The sequence below is a fragment of the Oncorhynchus nerka genome, linkage group LG25, assembly GCF_034236695.1.
Source record: "Oncorhynchus nerka isolate Pitt River linkage group LG25, Oner_Uvic_2.0, whole genome shotgun sequence".
NCBI classification, from domain to species: domain Eukaryota; kingdom Metazoa; phylum Chordata; class Actinopteri; order Salmoniformes; family Salmonidae; genus Oncorhynchus; species Oncorhynchus nerka.
In genome coordinates this window covers 58039651-58062974 of record NC_088420.1, presented here as the reverse complement: position 1 = coordinate 58062974, position 23324 = coordinate 58039651, and the positions used below count along the sequence as shown (strand labels likewise).

The 23324-nt window shown below is 44.5% G+C and overlaps 1 protein-coding gene across 1 annotated transcript in view; it reads left to right on the top strand.

Annotated features, from left to right (window-relative positions):
• nat10 (N-acetyltransferase 10) overlaps positions 1-23324 on the top strand; it is a 38961-nt gene that overhangs the window by 13750 nt on the left and 1887 nt on the right. Inside the window, exons 7-26 of the mRNA XM_029635017.2 lie at positions 2545-2659; positions 2825-2932; positions 3185-3318; positions 3527-3620; positions 3722-3957; positions 4042-4166; positions 4420-4570; positions 4751-4847; positions 7496-7612; positions 16127-16228; positions 16322-16396; positions 20784-20900; positions 21133-21266; positions 21402-21450; positions 21585-21681; positions 21794-21907; positions 22079-22251; positions 22353-22472; positions 22727-22825; positions 22947-23101. Coding sequence (XP_029490877.1) covers positions 2545-2659; positions 2825-2932; positions 3185-3318; positions 3527-3620; positions 3722-3957; positions 4042-4166; positions 4420-4570; positions 4751-4847; positions 7496-7612; positions 16127-16228; positions 16322-16396; positions 20784-20900; positions 21133-21266; positions 21402-21450; positions 21585-21681; positions 21794-21907; positions 22079-22251; positions 22353-22472; positions 22727-22825; positions 22947-23101 — 2412 coding nt within the window. The remainder of the gene's footprint in view (positions 1-2544; positions 2660-2824; positions 2933-3184; positions 3319-3526; positions 3621-3721; positions 3958-4041; positions 4167-4419; positions 4571-4750; positions 4848-7495; positions 7613-16126; positions 16229-16321; positions 16397-20783; positions 20901-21132; positions 21267-21401; positions 21451-21584; positions 21682-21793; positions 21908-22078; positions 22252-22352; positions 22473-22726; positions 22826-22946; positions 23102-23324) is intronic.

Below are 23324 nucleotides of genomic sequence, written 5' to 3'. Positions count from 1 at the left end.
CAATTGTGTTCGTTGTCTGTAGCTGATGCCTGCCCATAACAACCCTACCGCCACCATACAGCTCAGCATTTAACACCATAGTACCCTCCAAACTCGTCATTAAGCTCGAGACCCTGGGTCTCGACCCCGCCCTGTGCAACTGGGTCCTGGACTTCCTGACGGGCAGGTAACATCTCCACCCCGCTGATCCTCAACACTGGGTCCCCACAAGGGTGCATTCTCAGCCCTCTTCTGTACTCGCTGTTCACGCCGTCATGCACGCCTCCAACTCGATCATAAAGTTTGCAGACGACACTACAGTGGTAGGCTTGATTACCAACAACGACGAGACGGCCTACAGGGAGGAGGTGAGGGCCCTCGGAGTGTGGTGTCAGAAAAATAACCTCACACTCAATATCAACAAAACAAAGGAGATGATCGTGGACTTTAGGTAACAGCAGAGGGAGCAGCCACCTATCCACATCGACGGGATAGTAGTGGAGAGTTTTTTTAAGTTCCTCGGCGTATACATCACGGACAAATTGAAATGGTCCACCCACACAGACAGCGTGGTGAAGAAGGCGCAGCAGCGCCTCTTCAACCTCAGGATGCTGAAGAAATTCGGCTTGCCACCAAAAGCACTCACAAACTTTAACAGATGCACAATCGAGAGCATCCTGTCGGGCTGTATCACTGCCTGGTATGACAACTGCTCCGCCCACAACTGTAAAGCTCTCCAGAGGGTAGTGAGGTCTGCACAACGCATCACCGGGGACAAACTACCTGCCCTCCAGGACACCTACACCACCCGATTTCACAGGAAGGCAAAAAAGATCATCAAGGACAACAATCACTCGAGCCACTGCCTGTTCACCCCACTATTATCCAGAAGGCGAGGTCAGTACAGGTGCATCAATGCGGGGACCGAGAGACTGATAAACAGCTTTTATCTCAAGGCCATTGGACTGTTCAACAGCCATCACCAACATTGAGTGGCTGCTGCCAACATACTTACTCATCTCCAGCCACTTTAATAATGGAAAAATTGATGTAATCAATTTATCACAAGCCACTTTATATTATATAATGTTTACTTACCCTACATTACTCACCTCATATGTATATATCCTGTACGCTATACCATCTACTGCATCTTGCCATCTTGATGTAATGTATCACTCGCCACTTTAAACAATGCCACTTTATATAATGTTCTCATACCCTACATTACTCATCTCATATGTATATACTGTACTCCATACCATCAACTGCATCTTGCCATCTTGATGTAATGTATCACTCGCCACTTTAAACAATGCCACTTCATATGTTCTCATACCCTACATTACTCATCTCATATGTATATAATGTACTCTATACCATCTACTGCATCTTCCCTATGCCGTTCTGTAACATCACTCATTCATATATCTTTATGTTCATATTCTTTATCCCTTTACACTTGTGTGTGTGTATAAGGTAGTAGTTGTGGAATTGTTAGGTTAGATTACTCGTTGGTTATTGCTGCATTGTCGGAACTAGAAGCACAAGCATTTCGCTACACTTTCATTAACATCTGCTAACTACGTATGTGACAAATACATTTGATTTGATAGGGCACTCTATCCACAACGTTGACATCAGCAAACCACTCGCCCACACGACGCCATACACGCTGTCTTCCTGGTACAGTTGAAACTGGGATTCATCTGTGAAGAGCACACTTCTCCAGCGTGCCAGTGGCCACCAAAGTTAAGCATTTGCTCACTGTAGTTGGCTACAATGCCGAACTGTAGTCGGGCCAAGACCCTAGTGAGGACCACGAGCAAACAGATGAGCTTCCCTGAGATGGTTTCTGACAGTTTGTGCAGAAATTCTTAGGTTGTGCAAATACACAATTTAATCAGGTGTCTGGTCTCAGACGATGTCTGTGGTGAAGAAGCTGGATGTGGAGGTCTTGGGCTGGTGTGGTCACACATGGTCTACGGTTGTGTGGTCGGTTGGACGTACTGCCAAATTCTCTAAAATTACGTTGGAGTAGAGAAATAAACAGTCAATTCTCTGTCATCAGCTCTGGTGGACATTCCTGCAGTCAGCATGCCAAATTGCACGGTCCTTCAAAACTTGACATCTGTGGCATTGTGTTGTGTGACAAAACTGCACATTTTAGTGGCCATTCATTGTCCCCAGCACAAGATGCACCTGTGTAATGGTCATGCTGTTTTATCAGCTTCTTGATAAGTATGCCACACCTGTCAGGTGGATGGATTATCTTGGTAAAGGAGAAATGCTCTAACAGGTATGTCAACAAATTTGAGAGACACAAGCTTTTTGTGCGTATGTAACATTTCTGGGAAATTTTATTTCAGTTCATGAAACATGGGACTAACACTTTACATGTTGCGGTTTGTTTTTGTTCAGTGTAGTTTAAATATGGCCACCCAATTACAACTCTTGAGGACTATTCTCACAAGGGCTTCCTTGTTCTTTTTAAATGACTGACAGGCCAAATAACCCTAACTGATACCATATATATCCATGGTAACTAACTGCCCTCCCCTCCAGGTTCATCCTATCTCTGTCGTCCTGTAAGACGTGCGTTGTCATTGACGACCAGCTCAACGTCCTGCCCATCTCCAGCCACATTGCCAACATCAAGCCTGTTCCTCCCAAGACTCAGGTAGACACACAATCCCATGCTCCACAGCAATCCTGGGTTATGTTGATTAGGGCACACTGGAGCAAGGTTCCTTCAGTTTCGTGCCTAGTGAACATGACTTAAGTCAAACTCCATTCATTGACTTCTGGGTTCTAACCTGACCAATCATTTTTCTCCTTCCTGCAGGAGGACAGTCTTTCGCCACGGGAACAGGAGCTGAATGAGTTAAAGGAGTCTCTACAGGACACGCAGCCTGTTGGTGTGTTGGTGGACAGCTGCAAGACCATGGACCAGGTCAGGACATACTCTCATATATAAATCAAGGGTATAGGATATTGTCTTACGTCAGATGGCATGAATCCGTCTGCTCTAGTTGAGACTGGCATCACGTGTAACGCCACCTGTCAGAAGACAATTGGGTAAAGGGGTGTAAGGACAGCATTTATTGTCTAGTTCATATCCAGGCTTTGCACCTCTCAGTGGAGATCCTGTTATTCACAGTGTGTGTTTCTTATCTTATGGTTTGTTGCGGTCTCTCCTTCCAAGGCCAAGGCGGTGCTGAAGTTCATCGAGGCCATCTCAGAGAAGACCCTGCGGAGCACTGTGGCTCTGACTGCAGCTAGAGGCAGGGGCAAGTCTGCAGCACTGGGACTGGCTGTGGCTGGGGCTGTGGCATTTGGGTGCGGTTTACTGCTGAGTCACCTACCTCATCTCTCACACACACACTCATGAGTCTTTACACTTTTAGATTGATCTACGTAGGGTGTGCTTGTCGCTATGTTGGAGGAGACGCACTCGCTAACAGTGATCTGTGTGGAGTCCCTTAAATCACACACTCCATACTGTGACATACTGCTGCTCATAGTGTCCTGTTGTCCTTCTCCACAGCTACTCCAACATCTTCATCACCTCCCCCAGCCCAGACAACCTGCACACTCTGTTTGAATTCATCTTCAAAGGCTTCGATGCCCTTCAATACCAGGTGACCCTTCTCTTTGTCTATAGTCTCTGGATGTGAGTGAACTATATGTCAGACAATAGAAGCTATTATATATATTCCTAACTTAAACGTCCCATTCCCAGGAGCACCTGGACTATGAGATCATCCAGTCTCTGAACCCTGAGTTCAGCAAGGCTGTGGTTAGAGTCAACATCTTTAAGGAGCATAGACAGACTATTCAGTACATCCACCCGGCTGATTCAGTGAAGCTGGGTCAGGCTGAGCTGCTGGTGATAGATGAAGCTGCAGCCATTCCCCTTCCTCTGGTCAAGAAGCTGCTCGGACCATACCTGGTCTTCATGGCCTCCACCATCAACGGGTCAGTGGCGTGTGTGTATGTGATTCTGGTGTACCATAGCGCAAACTGTCTTGTGTTCCTGATTTCCCCTTTTTATCCCTAAAGGTATGAGGGCACAGGTCGTTCTCTCTCCCTGAAGTTGATCCAACAGTTGAGGCAGCAGAGTTCAGAGAGCCAGCAGAGTCTGTCAGCAGAGAACAGGAGCACCAATACAGCCAGGCTAAATGCAGGTGACCAACACACCCTTACTACATTTTACATGTATCTTTTAGTCATGTAGCAGACCCTAATCTTATCCAGATTCGCACTCAATGCATTCTACTACTGTAGGTAAAACCAACGATATTTCTACAAAATAACTATCTGCAAAGTCAATGCTAGTATTGAAAGACTAATGCGGTTGTAAGAAAGATTTACAAAAAATACATTCCATTGCATCTGTACCTGTAATGTGTTTTAATTATTTTATTCCTCCTCTCCCAGCTCGCTCCCTCCAAGAGGTGTCCCTCCATGAGTCCATCCGTTATGCCATGGGAGACCCTGTAGAGAAGTGGCTCAACGAGCTGCTGTGTCTGGACTGTCTAAACATCCCCAGAGTCATCTCTGGCTGTCCCCTGCCACAGACCTGCGACCTGTATCCTTTCATGGTGCAATAGATAATGCTGCTCAGTGGTTATTTCCCAAGCTCCATTCCTCAGCTTTACAGGGCTGCTGTTTGGCAACAAAACAAATTCAGTATTTTGGCCTTTCATGGCACGCTATATCATTGTCTTAGTCGTTGCTGCTGGTGTCATCCTTAACCTGTGTTGTACAGATACTATGTGAACAGAGACACACTGTTCTGCTACCACAAGGCATCTGAAGCCTTCCTACAGAGACTCATGGCTCTCTATGTGGCTTCGCACTACAAGGTGAGCCTGAGCATTGCACACACTAGTAAAAAGTACACAAATACAAAGCATTGGTCATCAGGATCATACTGCAGATCCAAAAAGTAACACCCCCCCGCCACATCTCTATCTTAGATGGTAATTAATATAAATATTATGGTAATTAATATTAACAGAACATGCATGTCGAGGATGCACTTTGAAGATATTAGGATAACTGTCCAAATGTTACTTTTCCTCTACAAACAAGATGAGTAACGTACAGCAAAATCGCTTGCCTATGTCAATCTACCATCCCCCATAGTAGAGAAGTTTACCTATTCTATTGGAAGTAGCCTATTCCAAACAGACTCTGGGACAGGTGTGTGTGATGCTAAAAAGCAATGAGTGATGCAACAGATCAGGGCGTTTAGCTTAACATGTTGATAAACTACTATTTCTTCAAGGCAGTATGCTTCGCCGGAATGTGCGTTCTATAATGCAATTAGTGGGAAAACACTGTTGTCAGAAGCGCACCACACATGAGAGCGGTTTCATCTATCAGAGATGAAAATGTCTGTTAGAAATGTAGAAAGATCTAATATGCAACAACTAGCATGGGTTGCTAATATGACTAGGATTGTGCCTTTGCATACTGGACAATTAAAGAAAGTTGATATTAAATAATTGCCTCCATGGATATAGTCTGATTTTGGCTAGGCTACTTTGAAGGTAAGACATGCCTCATAATATGTAGTAAAATGTTCAGGTGTCAAACAATTAAGTATATGTTTTCAAAATGCATACTGCCTGCATACTGCCTCCAGCTCATCCCTCACTTATCCCTCACTACAAATTTGTTGCCAAACCCACTGGCTCCAGGTCATCTGTAAGTCTTTGCTAGGTAAAGCCCCGCCTTATCTCAGCTCACTGCACTGGTCACCATAGCAACACCCACCCGCAATCCATAAGGTATATTTCACTGCTCATCCCCCAAAGCCAACACTTCCTTTGGCCGCCTTGTCTTCCAGTTCTCTGCTGCCAATGACTGGAGCGAATTGCAAAAATCTCATATCGCCCTCTAACTTTAAGCATCAGCTGTCAGAGCAGCTTACCGATCACTGTACCTGTACACAGCCAATCTGTAAATAGCACTCCCATCCCCATAGTATTACTTGCTCTTTTGCACCCCAGTATCACCCGACCTCAACCCAATTGAGATTGTTTGTGATGAGTTGGACCACAAAGTGAAGGAAAAGCAGCCAACAAGTGCTCGGCATATGTGGGAACTCCTTCAAGACTGTTGGAAAAGCATTTAATGTGCTGGTTGAGAGAATGCCAAGAGTGTGCAAAGCTGTCATCAAGACGTAAGGGTGGCTACTTTGAACAATCTGAAATATAAAATATATTTCGATTAAACTTTTTTTGGTCACTACACGATTCCATATGTGTTATTTCATAGTTTTGATGTCGTCAAAATTAAGAAAAACCCTTGAATGAGTAGGGGTCTAAGCTTTTGACTGGTACTATGTGTGTGACCATTCTAATCTATCAAAAGCTTTTTCTGCATCAAAATAACTGCCCAAGGAGCTTTGGTTTGTGATGAAGCATGTGAAATATGTAATAGATGACAACACACCCACTTTGGTCCGGATGTACCAATTTGGCTAAGTTAGTTTCGAGACGGGATAAGACTTTTTGAAAAAGTATATCTCTATTTATCAAAGATGGGGGGGGTGATGGTGAGAACACAAAAACGGCAAAATAAGTGCTGTACGAACCTTTGAACAGTGGGCCTAATTGGTTCCGAAATGTTAAATAGACCTCAGGAGGAGTACCATCCCAACCAGGTGATTTTGTCTTTATTCATGTTATCCAATGCCACGTTGAGTTCATGAAGCGACAGAAAGCCGGCGTTCTGAGCTGAGAATAGTTTTTTTAAACCACTCCATCTGACTTGGTGTGGATTTATAATCAGAGGTGTACAATAGTTGTTTTTCTATACAAACTTGAAAATCTTTGGTTGGTTCGCCTGATTCAGATTCAATAGTTGCTTATTTATCATTACTGATACCTGGTCTGAAAAAAAGACTTGGAACACTATCATTGTTTACAACTTTTCCAATTCTGATATCTTTTAAATGTGAATTATTCAGTCCAGATGCAAATGCAGCATCCTTGTTTTTAATAAAACCTTCGATGGCATCCCATAAAATCAGAGGATCATTGACAGTTTTTGTTGATCATTATGAGTTCATTCAATTCAGTTTCAAATTGTTCAAAGAAAGTAGGATTTTGTGGTAAGTAAAAATTAAAGCACCATCTTGTGACTCTCTTTTAGGAACTTCTTAAATGTGTATCTGTCAGTAGTAAGCATAATGATCAGGCTCATATGTAGAATTTCAGTTTTCTTAATTATAAAGAAAATTGAGGTAGATAACAGTACGAAATCAATTCTGGAGAATGTTTTGTCTGGTTGAAGAAAGTGTACTATTGTTTTGTTTCAGCGTTATAAACTCACCAGGCATCAATGAGGTTGTAATAAGAGAATATATGTTGGAGCCTTGGTTGCCTCTGGATTACAGTTGGTCTTATTAGATTTGTCCCAATAACCTGGTGGCTCCTCTATAGACAAACCTTCCTCCTGTGTATATCTGTTTTCTTACCGATTTTGCCTTTAATGGTTCCAGAACTCTCCCAACGACCTGCAGATGTTGTCAGATGCCCCGGCACATCACCTCTTCTGCCTACTGCCTCCTGTTCCTCCCACACAGAACTCACTGCCAGAGGTCCTGGCTGTCATACAGGTGAATAAACTGAGCCTACCATCAAAAACAATGGAGAGCAATGCATCCCATAACATTTTAACATGGCAATAGCTGTTCTGTCATTCATAACCTGATTACGGTGTCCACCCACAGTGCTCAGAATGACAAATCACATTTAGATTATGGTAATTCATGTTAACATAACATGCAAGTCGAGGATGCAACGATGTGCGGTCCTTCTTACCAAAATTCGATTGCACACTTTGAAGATGTTGGAATGAATGTGCTTTTCCTCAGCCAACAAGACGAGTAACGAACAGCAAAATCACTAGCCCGTGTCAATCTACTGTCCCCACAGTAGAAAATGTAACTATTCTATTGGTCAGCTTGTCAAGGGAAAAAAATTGCCTATTTTTATTTATTTTATTTCACCTTTATTTAACCAGTTAGGCAAGTTGAGAACAAGTTCTCATTTACAATTGCGACCTGGCCAAGATAAAGCAAAGCAGTTCGACACATACAACACAGAGTTACACATGGAGTAAAACAAACATAGTCAATAATACAGTAGAAAAATAAGTTTATATACAATGTGAGCAAATGAGGTGAGATAAGGGAGGTAAAGGCAAAAAAGGCCATGGTGGCAAAGTAAATACAATATAGCAAGTATAACACTGGAATGGTAGATTTGCAATGGAAGAATGTGCAAAGTAGAATAAAAAATAATGGGGTGCAAAGGAGCAAAATAAACAAATAAAATACAGTAGGGAAAGAGGTAGTTGTTTGGGCTAAATTATAGGTGGGCTATGTACAGGTGCAGTAATCTGTGACCTTAAAGCTAGTAAGGGAGATAAGTGTTTCCAGTTTCAGAGATTTTTGTAGTTCGTTCCAGTCATTGGCAGCAGAGAACTGGAAGGAGAGGCGGCCAAAGAAAGAATTGGTTTTGGGGGTGACCAGAGAGATATACCTGCTGGAGCGTGTGCTACAGGTGGGAGATGCTATGGTGACCAGCGAGCTGAGATAAGGGGGGACTTTACCTAGCAGGGTCTTGTAGATGACATGGAGCCATTGGGTTTGGCGACGAGTATGAAGCGAGGGCCAGCCAACGAGAGCGTACAGGTCGCAATGGTGGGTAGTATATGGGGCTTTGGTGACAAAACGGATTGCACTGTGATAGACTGCATCCAATTTGTTGAGTAGGGTATTGGAGGCTATTTTGTAAATGACATCGCCAAAGTCGAGGATTGGTAGGATGGTCAGTTTTACAAGGGTATGTTTGGCAGCATGAGTGAAGGATGCTTTGTTGCGAAATAGGAAGCCAATTCTAGATTTAACTTTGGATTGGAGATGTTTGATGTGGATCTGGAAGGAGAGTTTACAGTCTAACAAGACACCTAGGTATTTGTAGTTGTCCACGTATTCTAAGTCAGCCGTCCAGAGTAGTGATGTTGGACAGGCGGGTAGGTGCAGGTAGCGATTGGTTGAAGAGCATGCATTTAGTTTTACTTGTATTTAAGAGCAATTGGAGGCCACGGAAGGAGAGTTGTATGGCATTGAAGCTTGCCTGGAGGGTTGTTAACAGTGTCCAAAGAAGGGCCAGAAGTATACAGAATGGTGTCGTCTGCGTAGAGGTGGATCAGTGACTCACCAGCAGCAAGAGCGACCTCATTGATGTATACAGAGAAGAGAGTCGGTCCAAGAATTGAACCCTGTGGCACCCCCATAGAGACTGCCAGAGGTCCGGACAGCAGACCCTCCGATTTGACACACTGAACTCTATCAGAGAAGTAGTTGGTGAACCAGGCGAGGGAATCATTTGAGAAACCAAGGCTGTCGAGTCTGCCGATGAGGATGTGGTGATTGACAGAGTTGAAAGCCTTGGGCAGATCAATGAATACGGCTGCACAGTAATGTTTCTTATCGATGGCCGTTAAGATATCGTTTAGGACCTTGAGCGTGGCTGAGGTGCACCCATGACCAGCTCTGAAACCAGATTGCATAGCAGAGAAGGGATGGTGAGATTCGAAATGGTCGGTAATCTGTTTGTTGACTTGGCTTTCGAAGACCTTAGAAAGGCATGGTAGGATAGATATAGGTCTGTAGCAGTTTGGGTCAACCCCCTTTGAAGAGGGGATGACCGAGGTTTCCAATCTTTGGGAATCTCAGACGACACGAAAGAGAGGTTGAACAGGCTAGTAATAGGGGTGGCAACCATTTTGGCAGATAATTTTAGAAAGAAAGGGTCCAGATTGTCTAGCCCGGCTGATTTGTAGGGGTCCAGATTTTGCAGCTCTTTCAGAACATCAGCTGAACGGATTTGGGAGAAGGAGAAATGGGGAAGGCTTGGGCAGGTTGCTGTTGGGGGTGCAGTGCTGTTGACAGGTGGAAAGCATGGCCAGCCGTAGAAAAAATGCTTATTGAAATTCTCAATTATGGTGGATTTATCAGTGGTGACGGTGTTTCCTATCTTCAGTGCAGTGGGCAGCTGGGAGGAGGTGTTCTTATTCTCCATGGACTTTACAGTGTCCCAGAACTTTTTTGAGTTAGTGTTGCACGAAGCAAATTTCTGCTTGAAAAAGCTAGCCTTGGCTTTTCTAACTGCCTGTGTATAATGGTTTCTAGCTTCCCTGAACAGCTGCATATCACGGGGGCTGTTCGATGCTAATGCAGATGCCATAGGATGTTTTTGTGTTGGTTAAGGGCAGTCAGGTCTGGGGAGAACCAAGGGCTATATCTGTTCCTGGTTCTAAATTTCTTGAATGGGGTATGTTTATTTAAGATGGTTAGGAAGGCATTTTTAAAGAATATCCAGGCATCCTCTACTGACGGGATGAGATCAATATCCTTCCAGGATACCCCGGCCAGGTCGATTAGAAAGGCCTGCTCGCTGAAGTGTTTCAGAGAGCGTTTTACAGTGATGAGTGGAGGTCGTTTGACCGCTGACCCATTACGGATGCAGGCAATGAGGCAGTGATCGCTGAGATCTTGGTTGAAGACAGCAGAGGTGTATTTAGAGGGCAAGTTGGTTAGGATGATATCTATGAGGGTGCCCGTGTTTAAGGCTTTGGGGAGGTACCTGGTAGGTTCATTGATAATTTGTGTGAGATTGAGGGCATCAAGCTTAGATTGTAGGATGGCTGGGGTGTTAAGCATGTTCCAGTTTAGGTCGCCTAGCAGCACGAGCTCTGAAGATAGATGGGGGGCAATCAGTTCACATATGGTGTCAAGAGCACAGCTGGGGGCAGAGGGTGGTCTATAGCAGGCGGCAACGGTGAGAGACTTGTTTTTAGAGAGGTAGATTTTTAAAAGTAGAAGTTCAAATTGTTTGGGTACAGACCTGGATAGTAGGACAGACCTCTGCAGGCTATATTTGCAGTAGATTGCAACACCGCCCCCTTTGGCAGTTCTATCTTGTCTGAAAATGTTGTAGTTTGGAATTAAAATTTCAGAATTCCTTCTTCCTAAGCCAGGATTCAGACAAGGCTAGAACATCTGGGTTGGCAGAGTGTGCTAAAGCAGTGAATAGAACAAACTTAGGGAGGAGGCTTCCAATGTTAATATGCATGAAACCAAGGCTATTACGGTTACAGAAGTCGTCAAAAGAGAGCGCCTGGGGAATAGGAGTGGAGCTAGGCACTGCAGGGCCTGGATTCACCTCTACATCGCCAGAGGAACATAGGAGGAGTAGAATAAGGGTTTGGCCAAAAGCAATAAGAATTGGTCGTCTGGAACAGAGAGTAAAAGGACGTTTCTGGGGGCGATAAAATAGCATCAAGGTATAATGTACAGACAAAGGTATGGTAGGATGTGAATACAGTGGAGGTAAACCTAGGTATTGAGTGATGAAGAGGAAGATATTGTCTCTAGAAACATCATTGAAACCAGGAGATGTCATTGCATGTGTGGGTGGTGGAACTAATAGGTTGGATAAGGTATAGTGAGTAGGACTAGAGGCTCTACAGTGAAATAAGCCAATAAATACTAACCAGAACAGCAATGGACAAGGCATATTGACATTAAGGAGAGGCATGCTTAGTCGAGTGATCAAAAGGGTCCGGTGAGTGGAGAGGTTGGTGGGGGGTCACAGCGATTTAGACAGCTAGCCCGGCCATCGGTAGCAAGCTAGCATAGGATGGAGGTCTGTTATTAGCCACCTCTTGCGTTCCGTCAGTAGATTAGTGGGGTTCCGTGTGGTAGAGGGGATTCATCCAAATCACACAACAAAAATAAAAACAATAGTTGTAGAGGCCCAAGAAGAAAACATAATAATAATAATAATAAATAAATAAATTGTCCGATTGTCTATTCAGATAGCAGCCGAAAAGACAGCTAACGGTTAGCAGGCCGCAGGTGGGCGTTCAGGTAATGTCGCGACGGAGGAGCCAGCCGGATAACTCCTTCGGGTAGATAGCGTCGGCAGTCCAGTTGTGAAGGCCTGGTGGGGCTCCGCGTAGGCAGTAAAACGGGTCCGGATAAGTGACTGCAGCCCAGGAGTTATTGATGGAACTCAGGAGTGATTGACGGAGCTGGCTAGCTCCGGAATAATTGATGTTTGCTCCGGAATCGACGAAAGCCGATAGTCACACGGATAGCAGCTAGCTAGCTGTGAGATCCAGGTATGAATGTCCAGAGTTAGCGGTTGAAATCTAGGGACATGGAGAGAAAAATTGGTCCGGTATGTTCCGTTCCGAGCCGCGCTGCGCCGTACAAAACTGGCGATAGATTTTTGAGCTAAAGGGTAGCTGATGACCACAAACCGTGGTTAGCTGAATACTAACGATTTGCCAGTAAAGAAGCGAACTAGCTTCTGAACTAGCTTCTGAACTAGCTTGCCTCTCCTTAATGTCAATATGCCTTGTCCATTGCTGTTCTGGTTAGTGTTTATTGGCTTATTTCACTGTAGAGCCTCTAGCCCTGCTCACTATACCGTATCCAACCTTTCAGTTCCACCACCCACACATGCGATGACATCTCCTGGTTTCAATGATGTTTCTAGAGACAATATCTCTCATCATTACTCAATACCTAGGTTTACCTCCACTGTATTCACATCCTACCATACCTTTGTATATACATTATACCTTGAAGCTATTTTATCGCCCCCAGAAACGTCCTTTTACTCTCTGTTCCAGACGACCAATTCTTATTGCTTTTAGCCGTACCCTTATCCTACTCCTCCTCTGTTCCTCTGGTGATGTAGAGGTGAATCTAGGCCCTGTAGTGCCTAGCTCCACTCCTATTCCCCAGGTGCTCTCTTTTAACGACTTATGTAACCGTAATAGCCTTGGTTTCATGCATGTTAACATTAGAAGGCTTCTCCCTAAGTTTGTTGTATTCACTGCTTTAGCACACTCTGCCAACCCGGATGTTCTAGCTGTGTCTGAATCCTGGCTTAGGAAGACCACCAAAAATGTCTGAAATTTTCATCCCAAACGACAACATTTTCAGACAAGATAGAACTGCCAAAGGGGGCGGTGTTGCAATCTACTGCAAAGATAGCCTGCAGAGTTCTGTCCTACTATCCAGGTCTGTACCCAAACAATTTGAACTTCTACTTTTAAAGATCCACCTCTCTAAAAACAAGTCTGTCACCATTGCCGCCTGCTATAGACCACCCTCTGCCCCCTGGACACCATATGTGAACTGATTGCACCCCATCTATCTTCAGAGCTCGTGCTGCTAGGCGACCTAAACTGGAACATGCTTAACATCCCAGCCATCCTACAATCTAAGCTTGATGCCCTCAATCTCACACAAATTATCAATGAACCTACCAGGTACCTCCCCAAAGCCTTAAACACGGGCACCCTCATAGATATCATCCTAACCAACTTGCCCTCTAAATACACATCTGCTGTCTTCAACCAAGATCTCAGCGATCACTGCCTCATTGCCTGCATCCGAAATGGGTCAGCGGTCAAACGCTCCCTGAAACACTTCAGCGAGCAGGCCTTTCTAATCGACCTGGCTGGGGTATCCTGGAAGGATATTGATCTCATCCCGTCAGTAGAGAATGCCTGGTTATTCTTTAAAAATGCCTTCCTCACCATCTTAAATAAGCATGCCCCATTCAAGAAATTTAGAACCAGGAACCGATATAGCCCTTGGTTCTCCCCAGACCTGACTGTCCTTAACCAACACAAAAACATCCTATGGCGTTCTGCATTAGCATCGAACAGCCCCCGTGATATGCAGCTGTTCAGGGAAGCTAGAAACCATTATGCACAGGCAGTTAGAAAAGCCAAGGCTAGCTTTTTCAAGCAGAAATTTGCTTCCTGCAACACAAACTCAAAAAAGTTCCGGGACACTGTAAAGTCCATGGAGAATAAGATCACCTCCTCCCAGCTGCCCACTGCACTGAAGAGGAAACACTGTCACCACTGATAAATCCACTATAATTCAGAATTTCAATAAGTATTTTTCTACGGCTGGCCATGCTTTCCACCTGGCTACCCCTACCCCGGTCAACAACACTGCACCCCCCATAGCAACTCGCCCAAGCCTCCCCCATTTCTCCTTCTTCCAAATCCAGTCAGCTGATGTTCTGAAAGAGCTGCAAAATCTGGACCCCTACAAATCAGCCGGGCTAGACAATCTGGACCCTTTCTTTCTAAAAGTATCTGCCAAAATTGTTGCCACCCCTATTACTAGCCTGTTCAACCTCTCTTTCGTGTCGTCTGAGATTCCCAAAGATTGGAAAGCAGCTGCGGTCATCCCCCTCTTCAAAGGGGGGACACTCTTGACCCAAACTGCTACAGACCTATATCTATCCTACCCTGCCTTTCTAAGGTCTTCGAAAGCGAAGTCAACAAACAGATTACCGACCATTTCTAATCTCACCATACCTTCTCTGCTATGCAATCTGGTTTCAGGCTGGTCATGGGTGCACCTCAGCCACGCTCAAGGTCCTAAACGTTATTTTAAACGCCATCGATAAGAAACATTACTGTGCAGCCATATTCATTCATCTGGCCAAGGCTTTCGACTCTGTCAATCACCACATCCTCATCGGCAGACTCGACAGCCTTGGTTTCTCAAATGATTGCCTCGCCTGGTTCACCAACTACTTCTCTGATAGATTTCAGTGTGTCAAATCGGAGGGTCTGCTGTCCGGACCTCTGGCAGTCTCTATGGGGGTGCCACAGGGTTCAATTCTTGGACCGACTCTCTTCTCTGTATACATCAATGAGGTCTCTTGCTGCTGGTGAGTCTCTGATCCACCTCTATGCAGACGACACCATTCTGTATACTTCTGGCCCTTCTTTGGACACTGTGTCAACAACCCTCCAGGCAAGCTGCCCGCCTGTCCAACATCACTACTCTGGATGGCTCTGACTTAGAATACGTGGACAACTACAAATACCTAGGTGTCTGGTTAGACTGTAAACTCTCCTTCCAGACTCACATCAAACATCTCCAGTGTTTGATGGCTTCCTATTTTGCAACAAAGCATCCTTCACTCATGCTGCCAAACATACCCTCGTAAAACTGACCATCCTACCAATCCTCGACTTCGGCGACGTCATTTACAAAATAGCCTCCAATTCCCTACTCAACAAATTGGATGCAGTCTATCACAGTGCAATCCGTTTTGTCACCAAAGCCCCATATACTACCCACCATTGCGACCTGTATGCTCTCGTTGGCTGGCGCTCGCTTCATACTCATCGCCAAACCCACTGGCTCCATGTCATCTACAAGACCCTGCTAGGTAAAGTCCCCCCTTATCTCAGCTCGCTGATCACCATAGCATCACCCACCTGTAGCACGCGCTCCAGCAGGTATATCTCTCTGGTCACCCCCAAAATCAATTATTTCTTTGGCCGCCTCTCCTTCCAGTTCTCTGCTGCCAATGACTGGAACGGACTACAAAAATCTCTGAAACTGGAAACATTTATCTCCCTCACTAGCTTTAAACTCACAGATTACTGCACCTGTACATAGCCCATCTATAATTTAGCCCAGACAGCTACCCCTTCTCCTACTGTATTTATTTATTTTGCTCCTTTGCACCCCATTATTTATATTTCTACTTTGCACATTCTTCCACTGCAAATCTACCATTCCAGTGTTTTACTTGCTATATTGTATTTACTTTACCTCCCTTATCTCACCTCATTTGCTCACATTGTATATAAACTTATTTTTCTACTGTATTATTGACTATGTTTGTTTTACTCCATGTGTAAACTCTGTGTTGTATGTGTCGAACTGCTTTGCTTTATCTTGGCCAGGTCGCAATTGTAAATGAGAACTTGTTCTCAACTTGCCTACCTGGTTAAATAAAGATAAAATAAATAAACCTGGCGCGTACAAGGAGTGCAGTTGGTTGAGGAAAAAAGGACAGAACGTAGCCTGGCAAAGCAACCGGCTTATGACAGTGCCTGCACCGGCCTCAATGGGACAGGCCTTTGTGTACTCTGTCTGTGGCAGACCGTGTGCATGCAGCATCGGATTCTACAGTCAGCAAACTCACAAGCCGTAGTAGAAATCATCATCTTTATCATCTGATATGATCGACTAAAGTTTGTGTGTGCGTAATGTTCCTCTCAGGTGTGTCTGGAAGGAGAGATCTCTCGTCAGTCCATCCTCAACAGTCTGTCCAGAGGAAAGAAGGCTTCCGGTGACCTCATCCCCTGGACCGTGTCAGAGCAGGTATTGAGAATACAGGCCTGGAGCCATATGGCTTCCACTGATAATCTCACACTATTGGCATTGATCAGTTCTAATGTCGTGCTCTCTCTGCAGTTCCAAGACCCCGAGTTTGGCAGTCTGTCTGGAGGCAGGGTGGTGCGCATCGCTGTCAACCCTGACTATCAGGGGGTAAGTTCTGTTTTTTTCCCCCCGTATTTCATGGTTTGTCAGTTGTGCTTGTGCAGTGCAGCTCTCTAAACCGACATATTTTGGTTCTGACTTTCCAAAACGATTGAGTTGTATGTAGGTGTGTTGACTATGTGGGGCTACAGTGTGATTTTGCCAATCAGGCCCTTAATCTTCAGTACCAGTCATAAGTTGACACACCTACTCATTCAAGGGTTTTATTTTTTACTATTTTCTACATTGTAGAATAATAGTGGCGACATCACAACCCATGAATGAACACGTATGGAATCATACAAAAAAGTGTTAAACAAATCAAAATATATTTAAATATTTGAGATTCTTCAAAGTAGCTACCCTTTGCCTTGATGACAGCTTTGCGCACACTTGGCATTCTCTCAACCAGCTTCATGAAGTAGTCACCTGGAATGCATTTCAATTAACAGGCGTGCCTTAAGTTATTTTGTGGAATTTCTTTCCTTTTAATGCGTTTGAGCCAATCAGTTGTGTTGTGACAAGGTAGGGGTGGTATACAGAAGATATCATATTATCAATCATATTATGGCAAGAACAGCTCAAATAAGCACAGATAAATGACAGTCCCTTACTTTAAGACATGGTCATTCAATCTGGAAAATGTCAAGAACTTTGAAAGTTTTTTCAAGTGTAGTCTCAAAAACCATCAAGCAGGCTCTCATGAGGACTGCCACGGGAAAGGAAGACCAAGAGTTACCTCTGCTGCACAGGTTAATTTCATTAGAGTTAACTGCACCTCAGATTGCAGCCCTAAATCCTTCAGAGTTCAAGTAACAGGCACATCTCAACATCAACTGTTCAGAGGATCCTGCGTGAATCAGGCCTTTATGGTCGAATTGGAAACAACTACTAAAGGACGCCAAAAAGAAGACTTGCTTGGTCACAATAGCCACCATGTTGACGTCAACATAAACAAGAAATTACATGATAAATATTCCCTTAACTTTGATCTACATCAGAAAGCACTCCAGGAATCCCAGGTCAACAATAAATGTTTGTTTTGTTCGAAAATGTCCGTTATTTATGTCCAAATACCTTCTTTTGTTAGCGCGTTTGGTATACATATCCAAACGCTCATTCTGGTCAGCGTTATATCGGACAAGAAATTCAAAAAGTTATATTACCGGTCGATGAAACATTTCAAACTAAGTACAGAATCAATCATTAGGATGTTTTTAACATATAGCTTCAATAAAGTTCCAACCGGAGTACTCCTGGTCTTCGTGAGCAATGGAACGCAAGTGACTACCATGAGGAATAAGCATGATCAGAAAATGACACCTGACTGATTTTGCTATCATTCACTCCCACAACACCATAGAAGTCTCATAATAATTTATATTGATGGTTGACATCTAGTGGAACCCCTAGGCAGTGCAACATCATTAATATCTCAAGGCGATTTCATTGGGGACTCTGGTGAATACATACAAAGCTCAGATTTCTGACTTCCTGTTTTGATTTCAACTCAGGATTTTGCCTGTCATATTATTTATTTATTTTGCTCCTTTGCAGCCCATTATTTTTATTTCTACTTTGCACATTCTTCCAAATCTACCATTCCAGTGTTTTACTTGCTACACTGCTCAAAAAAATAAAGGGAACACTAAAATAACACATCCTAGATCTGAATGAATGAAATATTCTTATTAAATACTTTTTTCTTTACATGGTTGAATGTGCTGACAACAAAATCACACAAATTATCAATGGAAATGAAATGTATCAACCCATGGAGGTCTGGATTTGGAGTCACACATAAAATTAAAGTGGAAAACCACACTACAGGCTGATCCAACTTTGATGTAATGTCCTTAAAACAAGTCAAAATGAGGCTCAGTAGTGTATGTGGCCTCCACGTGCCTGTATGACCTCCCTACAACGCCTGGGCATACTCCTGATGAGGTGGCGGATGGTCTCCTGAGGGATCTCCTCCCAGACCTGGACTAAAGCATCCGCCAACTCCTGGACAGTCTGTGGCATTGGTGGATGGAGCGAGACATGATGTCCCAGATGTGCTCAATTGGATTCAGGTCTGGGGAACGGACGGGCCAGTCCATAGCATCAATACCTTCCTCTTGCAGGAACTGCTGACACACTCCAGCCACATGAGGTTGTCTTGCATTAGGAGGAACCCAGGGCCAACCGGACCAGCATATGGTCTCACAAGGGGTCTGAGGATCTCATCTCGGTACCTAATGGCAGTCAGGCTACCTCTGGCGAGCACATGGAGGGCTGTGCGGCCCCCCAAAGAAATGCCACCCCATGACTGACCCACCGCCAAACCGGTCATGCTGGAGGATGTTGCAGGCAGCAGAACGTTCTCCACGGCGTCTCCAGACTCTGTCACATGTGCTCAGTGTGAACCTATTTTCATCTGTGAAGAGCACAGGGCGCCAGTGGCAAATTTGCCAATCTTGGTGTTCTCTGGAAAATGCCAAATGTCCTGCACGGTGTTGGGCTGTAAGCACAACCCCCACCTGTGGACGTCGGGCCCTCATACCACCCTCATGGAGTCTATTTCTGACCGTTTGAGCAGACACATGCACATTTGTGGCCTGCTGGAGGTCATTTTGCAGGGCTTTGGCAGTGCTCCTCCTTGCACAAAGGCAGAGTTAGCGGTCCTGCTGCTGGGTTGTTGCCCTCCTACGGCCTCCTCCACGTCTCCTGAAGTACTGGCCTGTCTCCTGGTAGCGCCTCCATGCTCTGGACACTACGCTGACAGACACAGCAAACCTTCTTGCCACAGCTCGCATTGATGTGCCATCCTGGATGAGCTGCACTACCTGAGCCACTTGTGTGGGTTGTAGACTCCGTCTCATGCTACCACTAGAGTGAAAGCACCGCCAGCATTCAAAAGTGACCAAAACATCAGCCAGGAAGCATAGGAACTGAGAAGCGGTCTGGTCACCAAATGCAGAACCACTCCTTTATTGGGGGTGTCTTGCTAAATGCCTATAATTTCCACCTGTTGTCTATTCCATTTGCACAACAGCATGTGACATTTATTGTCAATCAGTGTTGCTTCCTAAGTGGACAGTTTGATTTCACAGAGGTGTGATTGACTTGGAGTTACATTGTGTTGTATAAGTGTTCCCTTTATTTTTGTATTTACTTTGCCACCATGGCCTTTTTTTGCCTTTACCTCCCTTCTCACCTCATTTGCTCACATCGTATATTGACTTGTTTCTACTGTATTATTGACTGTATGTTTGTTTTACTCCATGTGTAACTCTGTTGTTGAATGTGTCGAACTGCTTTGCTTGATCTTGGCCAGGTCGCAATTGTTAATGAGAACTTGTTCTCAACTTGCCTACCTGGTTAAATAAAGGTGAAATAAATAAAAAATCAGTTCTGTTATACTCACAGACATCATTCAAACCGTTTTAGAAACTTTAGAGTTTTCTATCCTACACTAATAATAATATGCATATATTAGCAACTGAGACTGAGGAGCAGGTCGTTTACTTTAGGCACCTTATTCATCCAAGCTACTCAATACTGCCCCCCTGCCATAAGAAGTTAACATGTTATAAATGTTTTACTCACGTCAGCCACTGAGGGGGGGGGGAGGGGGGGCGCAGTCTTTGTTAGCGAACTGCGACGTTGGCACTGTATTATCCTCAAAGCGGGCAAAGAAGGTGTTAAGTTTGTCTGGAAGCATAATGTCGGTATCCGTGATTTGGCTGTTTTTGTAGTCTGTGATTTCCTGTAGACCCTGCCACATACGTCTCGTGTCTGAGCTGTTGAATTGCGCCTCCACCTTGTCCCTGTACTGCCATTTCGCTTGTTTGATGTTAAAGTAGTTTGGGATGAGTTGGACCGCAGAGTGAAGGAAAAGCAGCCAACAAGTGCTCAGCATATGTGGGAACTCCTTCAAGACTGTTGGAAAATCATTTCAGGTGAAGCTGGTTGAGAGAATGCCAAGAGTGCAAAGCTGTTATCAAGGCAAAGGGTGGCTACTTTGAACAATTTAAAATATATTTTGATTTGTTCAACACTTTCTTGGTTACTTCATGATTCCATATGGGTTATTTCATAGTTTTGATGTCTTCACTATTATTCTACAATGTAGAAAATAAAGAAAAACCCTTGAATTAGTAGGTGTCTAAACTTTTGACTGGTAATATACTTCCTCAGATCCAGGATGAAGGAAGTTAACATTGGTTTGCAAAACTACTTCTAGCAATGACTGCTAGCTAGCAGATACCCATAGACTTCCAGTCATTGCGCTGATGCTTGTCAGCAACTTCCTTCAAACTGCACCCCAGACTCTGGGGAAGTAGATAAAGGACCTCATTGCCAAAATCAGAAGTATCCCTTTAACTGGTTTGTTTCCCTGTCTGTCCTGGAGATGGGTTATGGCTCCAGAGCACTGCAACAGTTACAGCTGTACTACGAGGGTCAGTTCCCCTACATGGATGAGAACGCACAGACCGCTAACAGCCAGATCACCTCTGTCACCAGCGAGGTAATGCCTCACTCACACAAACGCCTGAGAACACTTGCACACTCACCGACAGAAAAACCGTCCCCTGAACATACACATTCCATGAGTACAAATCACATCCACAGGGAGAAAAGTCACCCAGACTCCTGTCTTTTGTTGTCACTCACATTGACTCCAAAGAGCAGCATTGAGCAGAGTTGATTGTTTTCACTCTGTTGGAGGTGCTTTGCTAAACAGTGTTGTTAATATATAGGCGGTGAGCCTCCTAGAAGAGGTGTTGCACCCTAGGAAGGACCTCCCTCCTCTGCTTCTGAAGCTGAGTGAGAGGAGGGCTGAGAGACTAGAATACCTGGGAGTATCCTATGGCCTCACACCTCCGCTGCTCAAGTAAGTATTATTTACCATAGATTTTATATACCTAATTGGTGTTTACTGACACTGGGAAACTCTGCATTTGGCTTCATCATCACCTCTTGTTTTTTTCCCAAGTATTAATCTGTCTTTTTCTTTGTTACCGCACAGGTTTTGGAAGAAAGCTGGTTTTGTCCCTGTCTATTTGCGGCAAACCCCTGTAAGTGGAAAATATCTACTATTCACAATTTACTACTTTACATCATTGTGCTGAAATTGAATGCAGTTGGAGTATTGCTTATTGTAATGCTTGGTTTTGTCTTTTGACCCATGGTGTGGTGTTATCATTCCCAGAACGACCTGACGGGGGAGCACTCGTTGGTGATGTTGAAGGAGCTCAACACAATGGAGGCTCCTGAACAGGGCCAGTGGCTGTCTGCCTTCTGGAAAGGTGAGGCTTGTGTGTGCTGTGTTCTGTCTCTTAGTGGAAAATAAAGTATCATCTGATGTTCTACTCTCTTCTCCCTCTGCATTGCAACTCACCTTGTCTTTGTTTCTTCCAGATTTCCGTCGGCGCTTCCTGTCTCTGCTCTCCTACCAGTTCAGCAGCTTCTCTCCCAGTATGGCCCTCAACATCCTGCAGAACAAGAGCACCACCAAGACTGATGCCAGCTCTGGTAAGTTCTCCTTCCCTCCCCACCAGTCAAAAATCCGACCACCACTGTCCCTGTGGTAATCTAACTAGACCAAAATGGGTCTCCCCACCTGTTGACAGTCTGCCAGTACTATTGAATGATTTGGGCTACAGATGAGTGGTTTTCAATGTCTCACCTGCTTTCTCTCCCCAGCCCTGAGCAGTTCTGAGCTGTCTGGTCAGTTCAGCCCCTATGATCTGAAGCGTCTGGAGATGTACTCTAGGAACATGGTGGACTACCACCTCATCATGGACCTCATCCCTGCCGTGGCACGCATGTTCTTCCTCAAACAGCTGGGAGACGTGACCCTGTCCGCCGCACAGTGTGTGAGTAGGACGTTACGTGTGCACACACAGACATTCGCATACACTCTCGTCTATCCCCCCCCTTTTTTTACTAGTCTCTAACTCTGTCTGTTCATCTCCAGGCTCTGTTGCTAGGTGTGGGGCTGCAGCATAAATCAGTGGACCAGCTGGAGAAGGAGATTGACCTTCCCAGCTCTCAGCTCATGGGACTGTTCAACCGCCTCATCAGGAAAGTAGTGCAGGTGAGAAAACACATTTAGTACCCATGAGGGGAAATGTAATTAACATTTAAAATGTTTTATTTCTTACTCTACCATTCTATCCATCCTGCCTAGCTATAAGTAGTGAACCAAAAAACCTTTAGTTCCTAGAAAATGTATTGTCCTAAAGTTTGTACGAGTAAATGTCTCATACTTACTGTGTCTCAGACAATGACAGCTAGTTGATTCATTATTACCTGTTTAGTTATTTTCACCATGTTTGTGTGCTGTTTTAGTTCTTCAACAGAATCCAGGAGAAGGCCATTGAGGCAGAGATGGTTGTATCTAAAGACATCTCCATGGAGCCCACGGTCAAAACCCTCAATGATGATCTAGTACGGAACTCTCCTCCGTTTTATGAATGGCATGACAACGAAAGGATAGATAGACCATAATATGCAATGGTGCAGTGAGTATATGAATGAAACAGATTAAATATTTGTTTTTTCTCCCCAGGATGAGGCAGCCAAAGAGTTCCAGGAGAAACACAAACAGGACATGGAGAAGGTCAAGGAGATGGACCTGCAACAGTACCTAATCCGAGGAGACGACGAGGAATGGGACCAGGTGTTGAAGAAAGCAGGACAGGCGGCTGTTGTCAGCATAAAGAGGTAAGAGGAGAAACATCTAGAATCCTTGCTATAACAATGTAATATGCTACCTTCGTCTCGGCCCCGAATGGTCTGGATAGGTATAAGCAGTGAGTTAGTAGAATTACATCATATTGCTTACACCTTACAGATCTGCAAACATAAAAGGGTTAGCCCTTCCCCATAGCCCTAAGATCTTTCATTGTTTTTATGGTGGGGCTACCCATATGAATATGTTTGCATG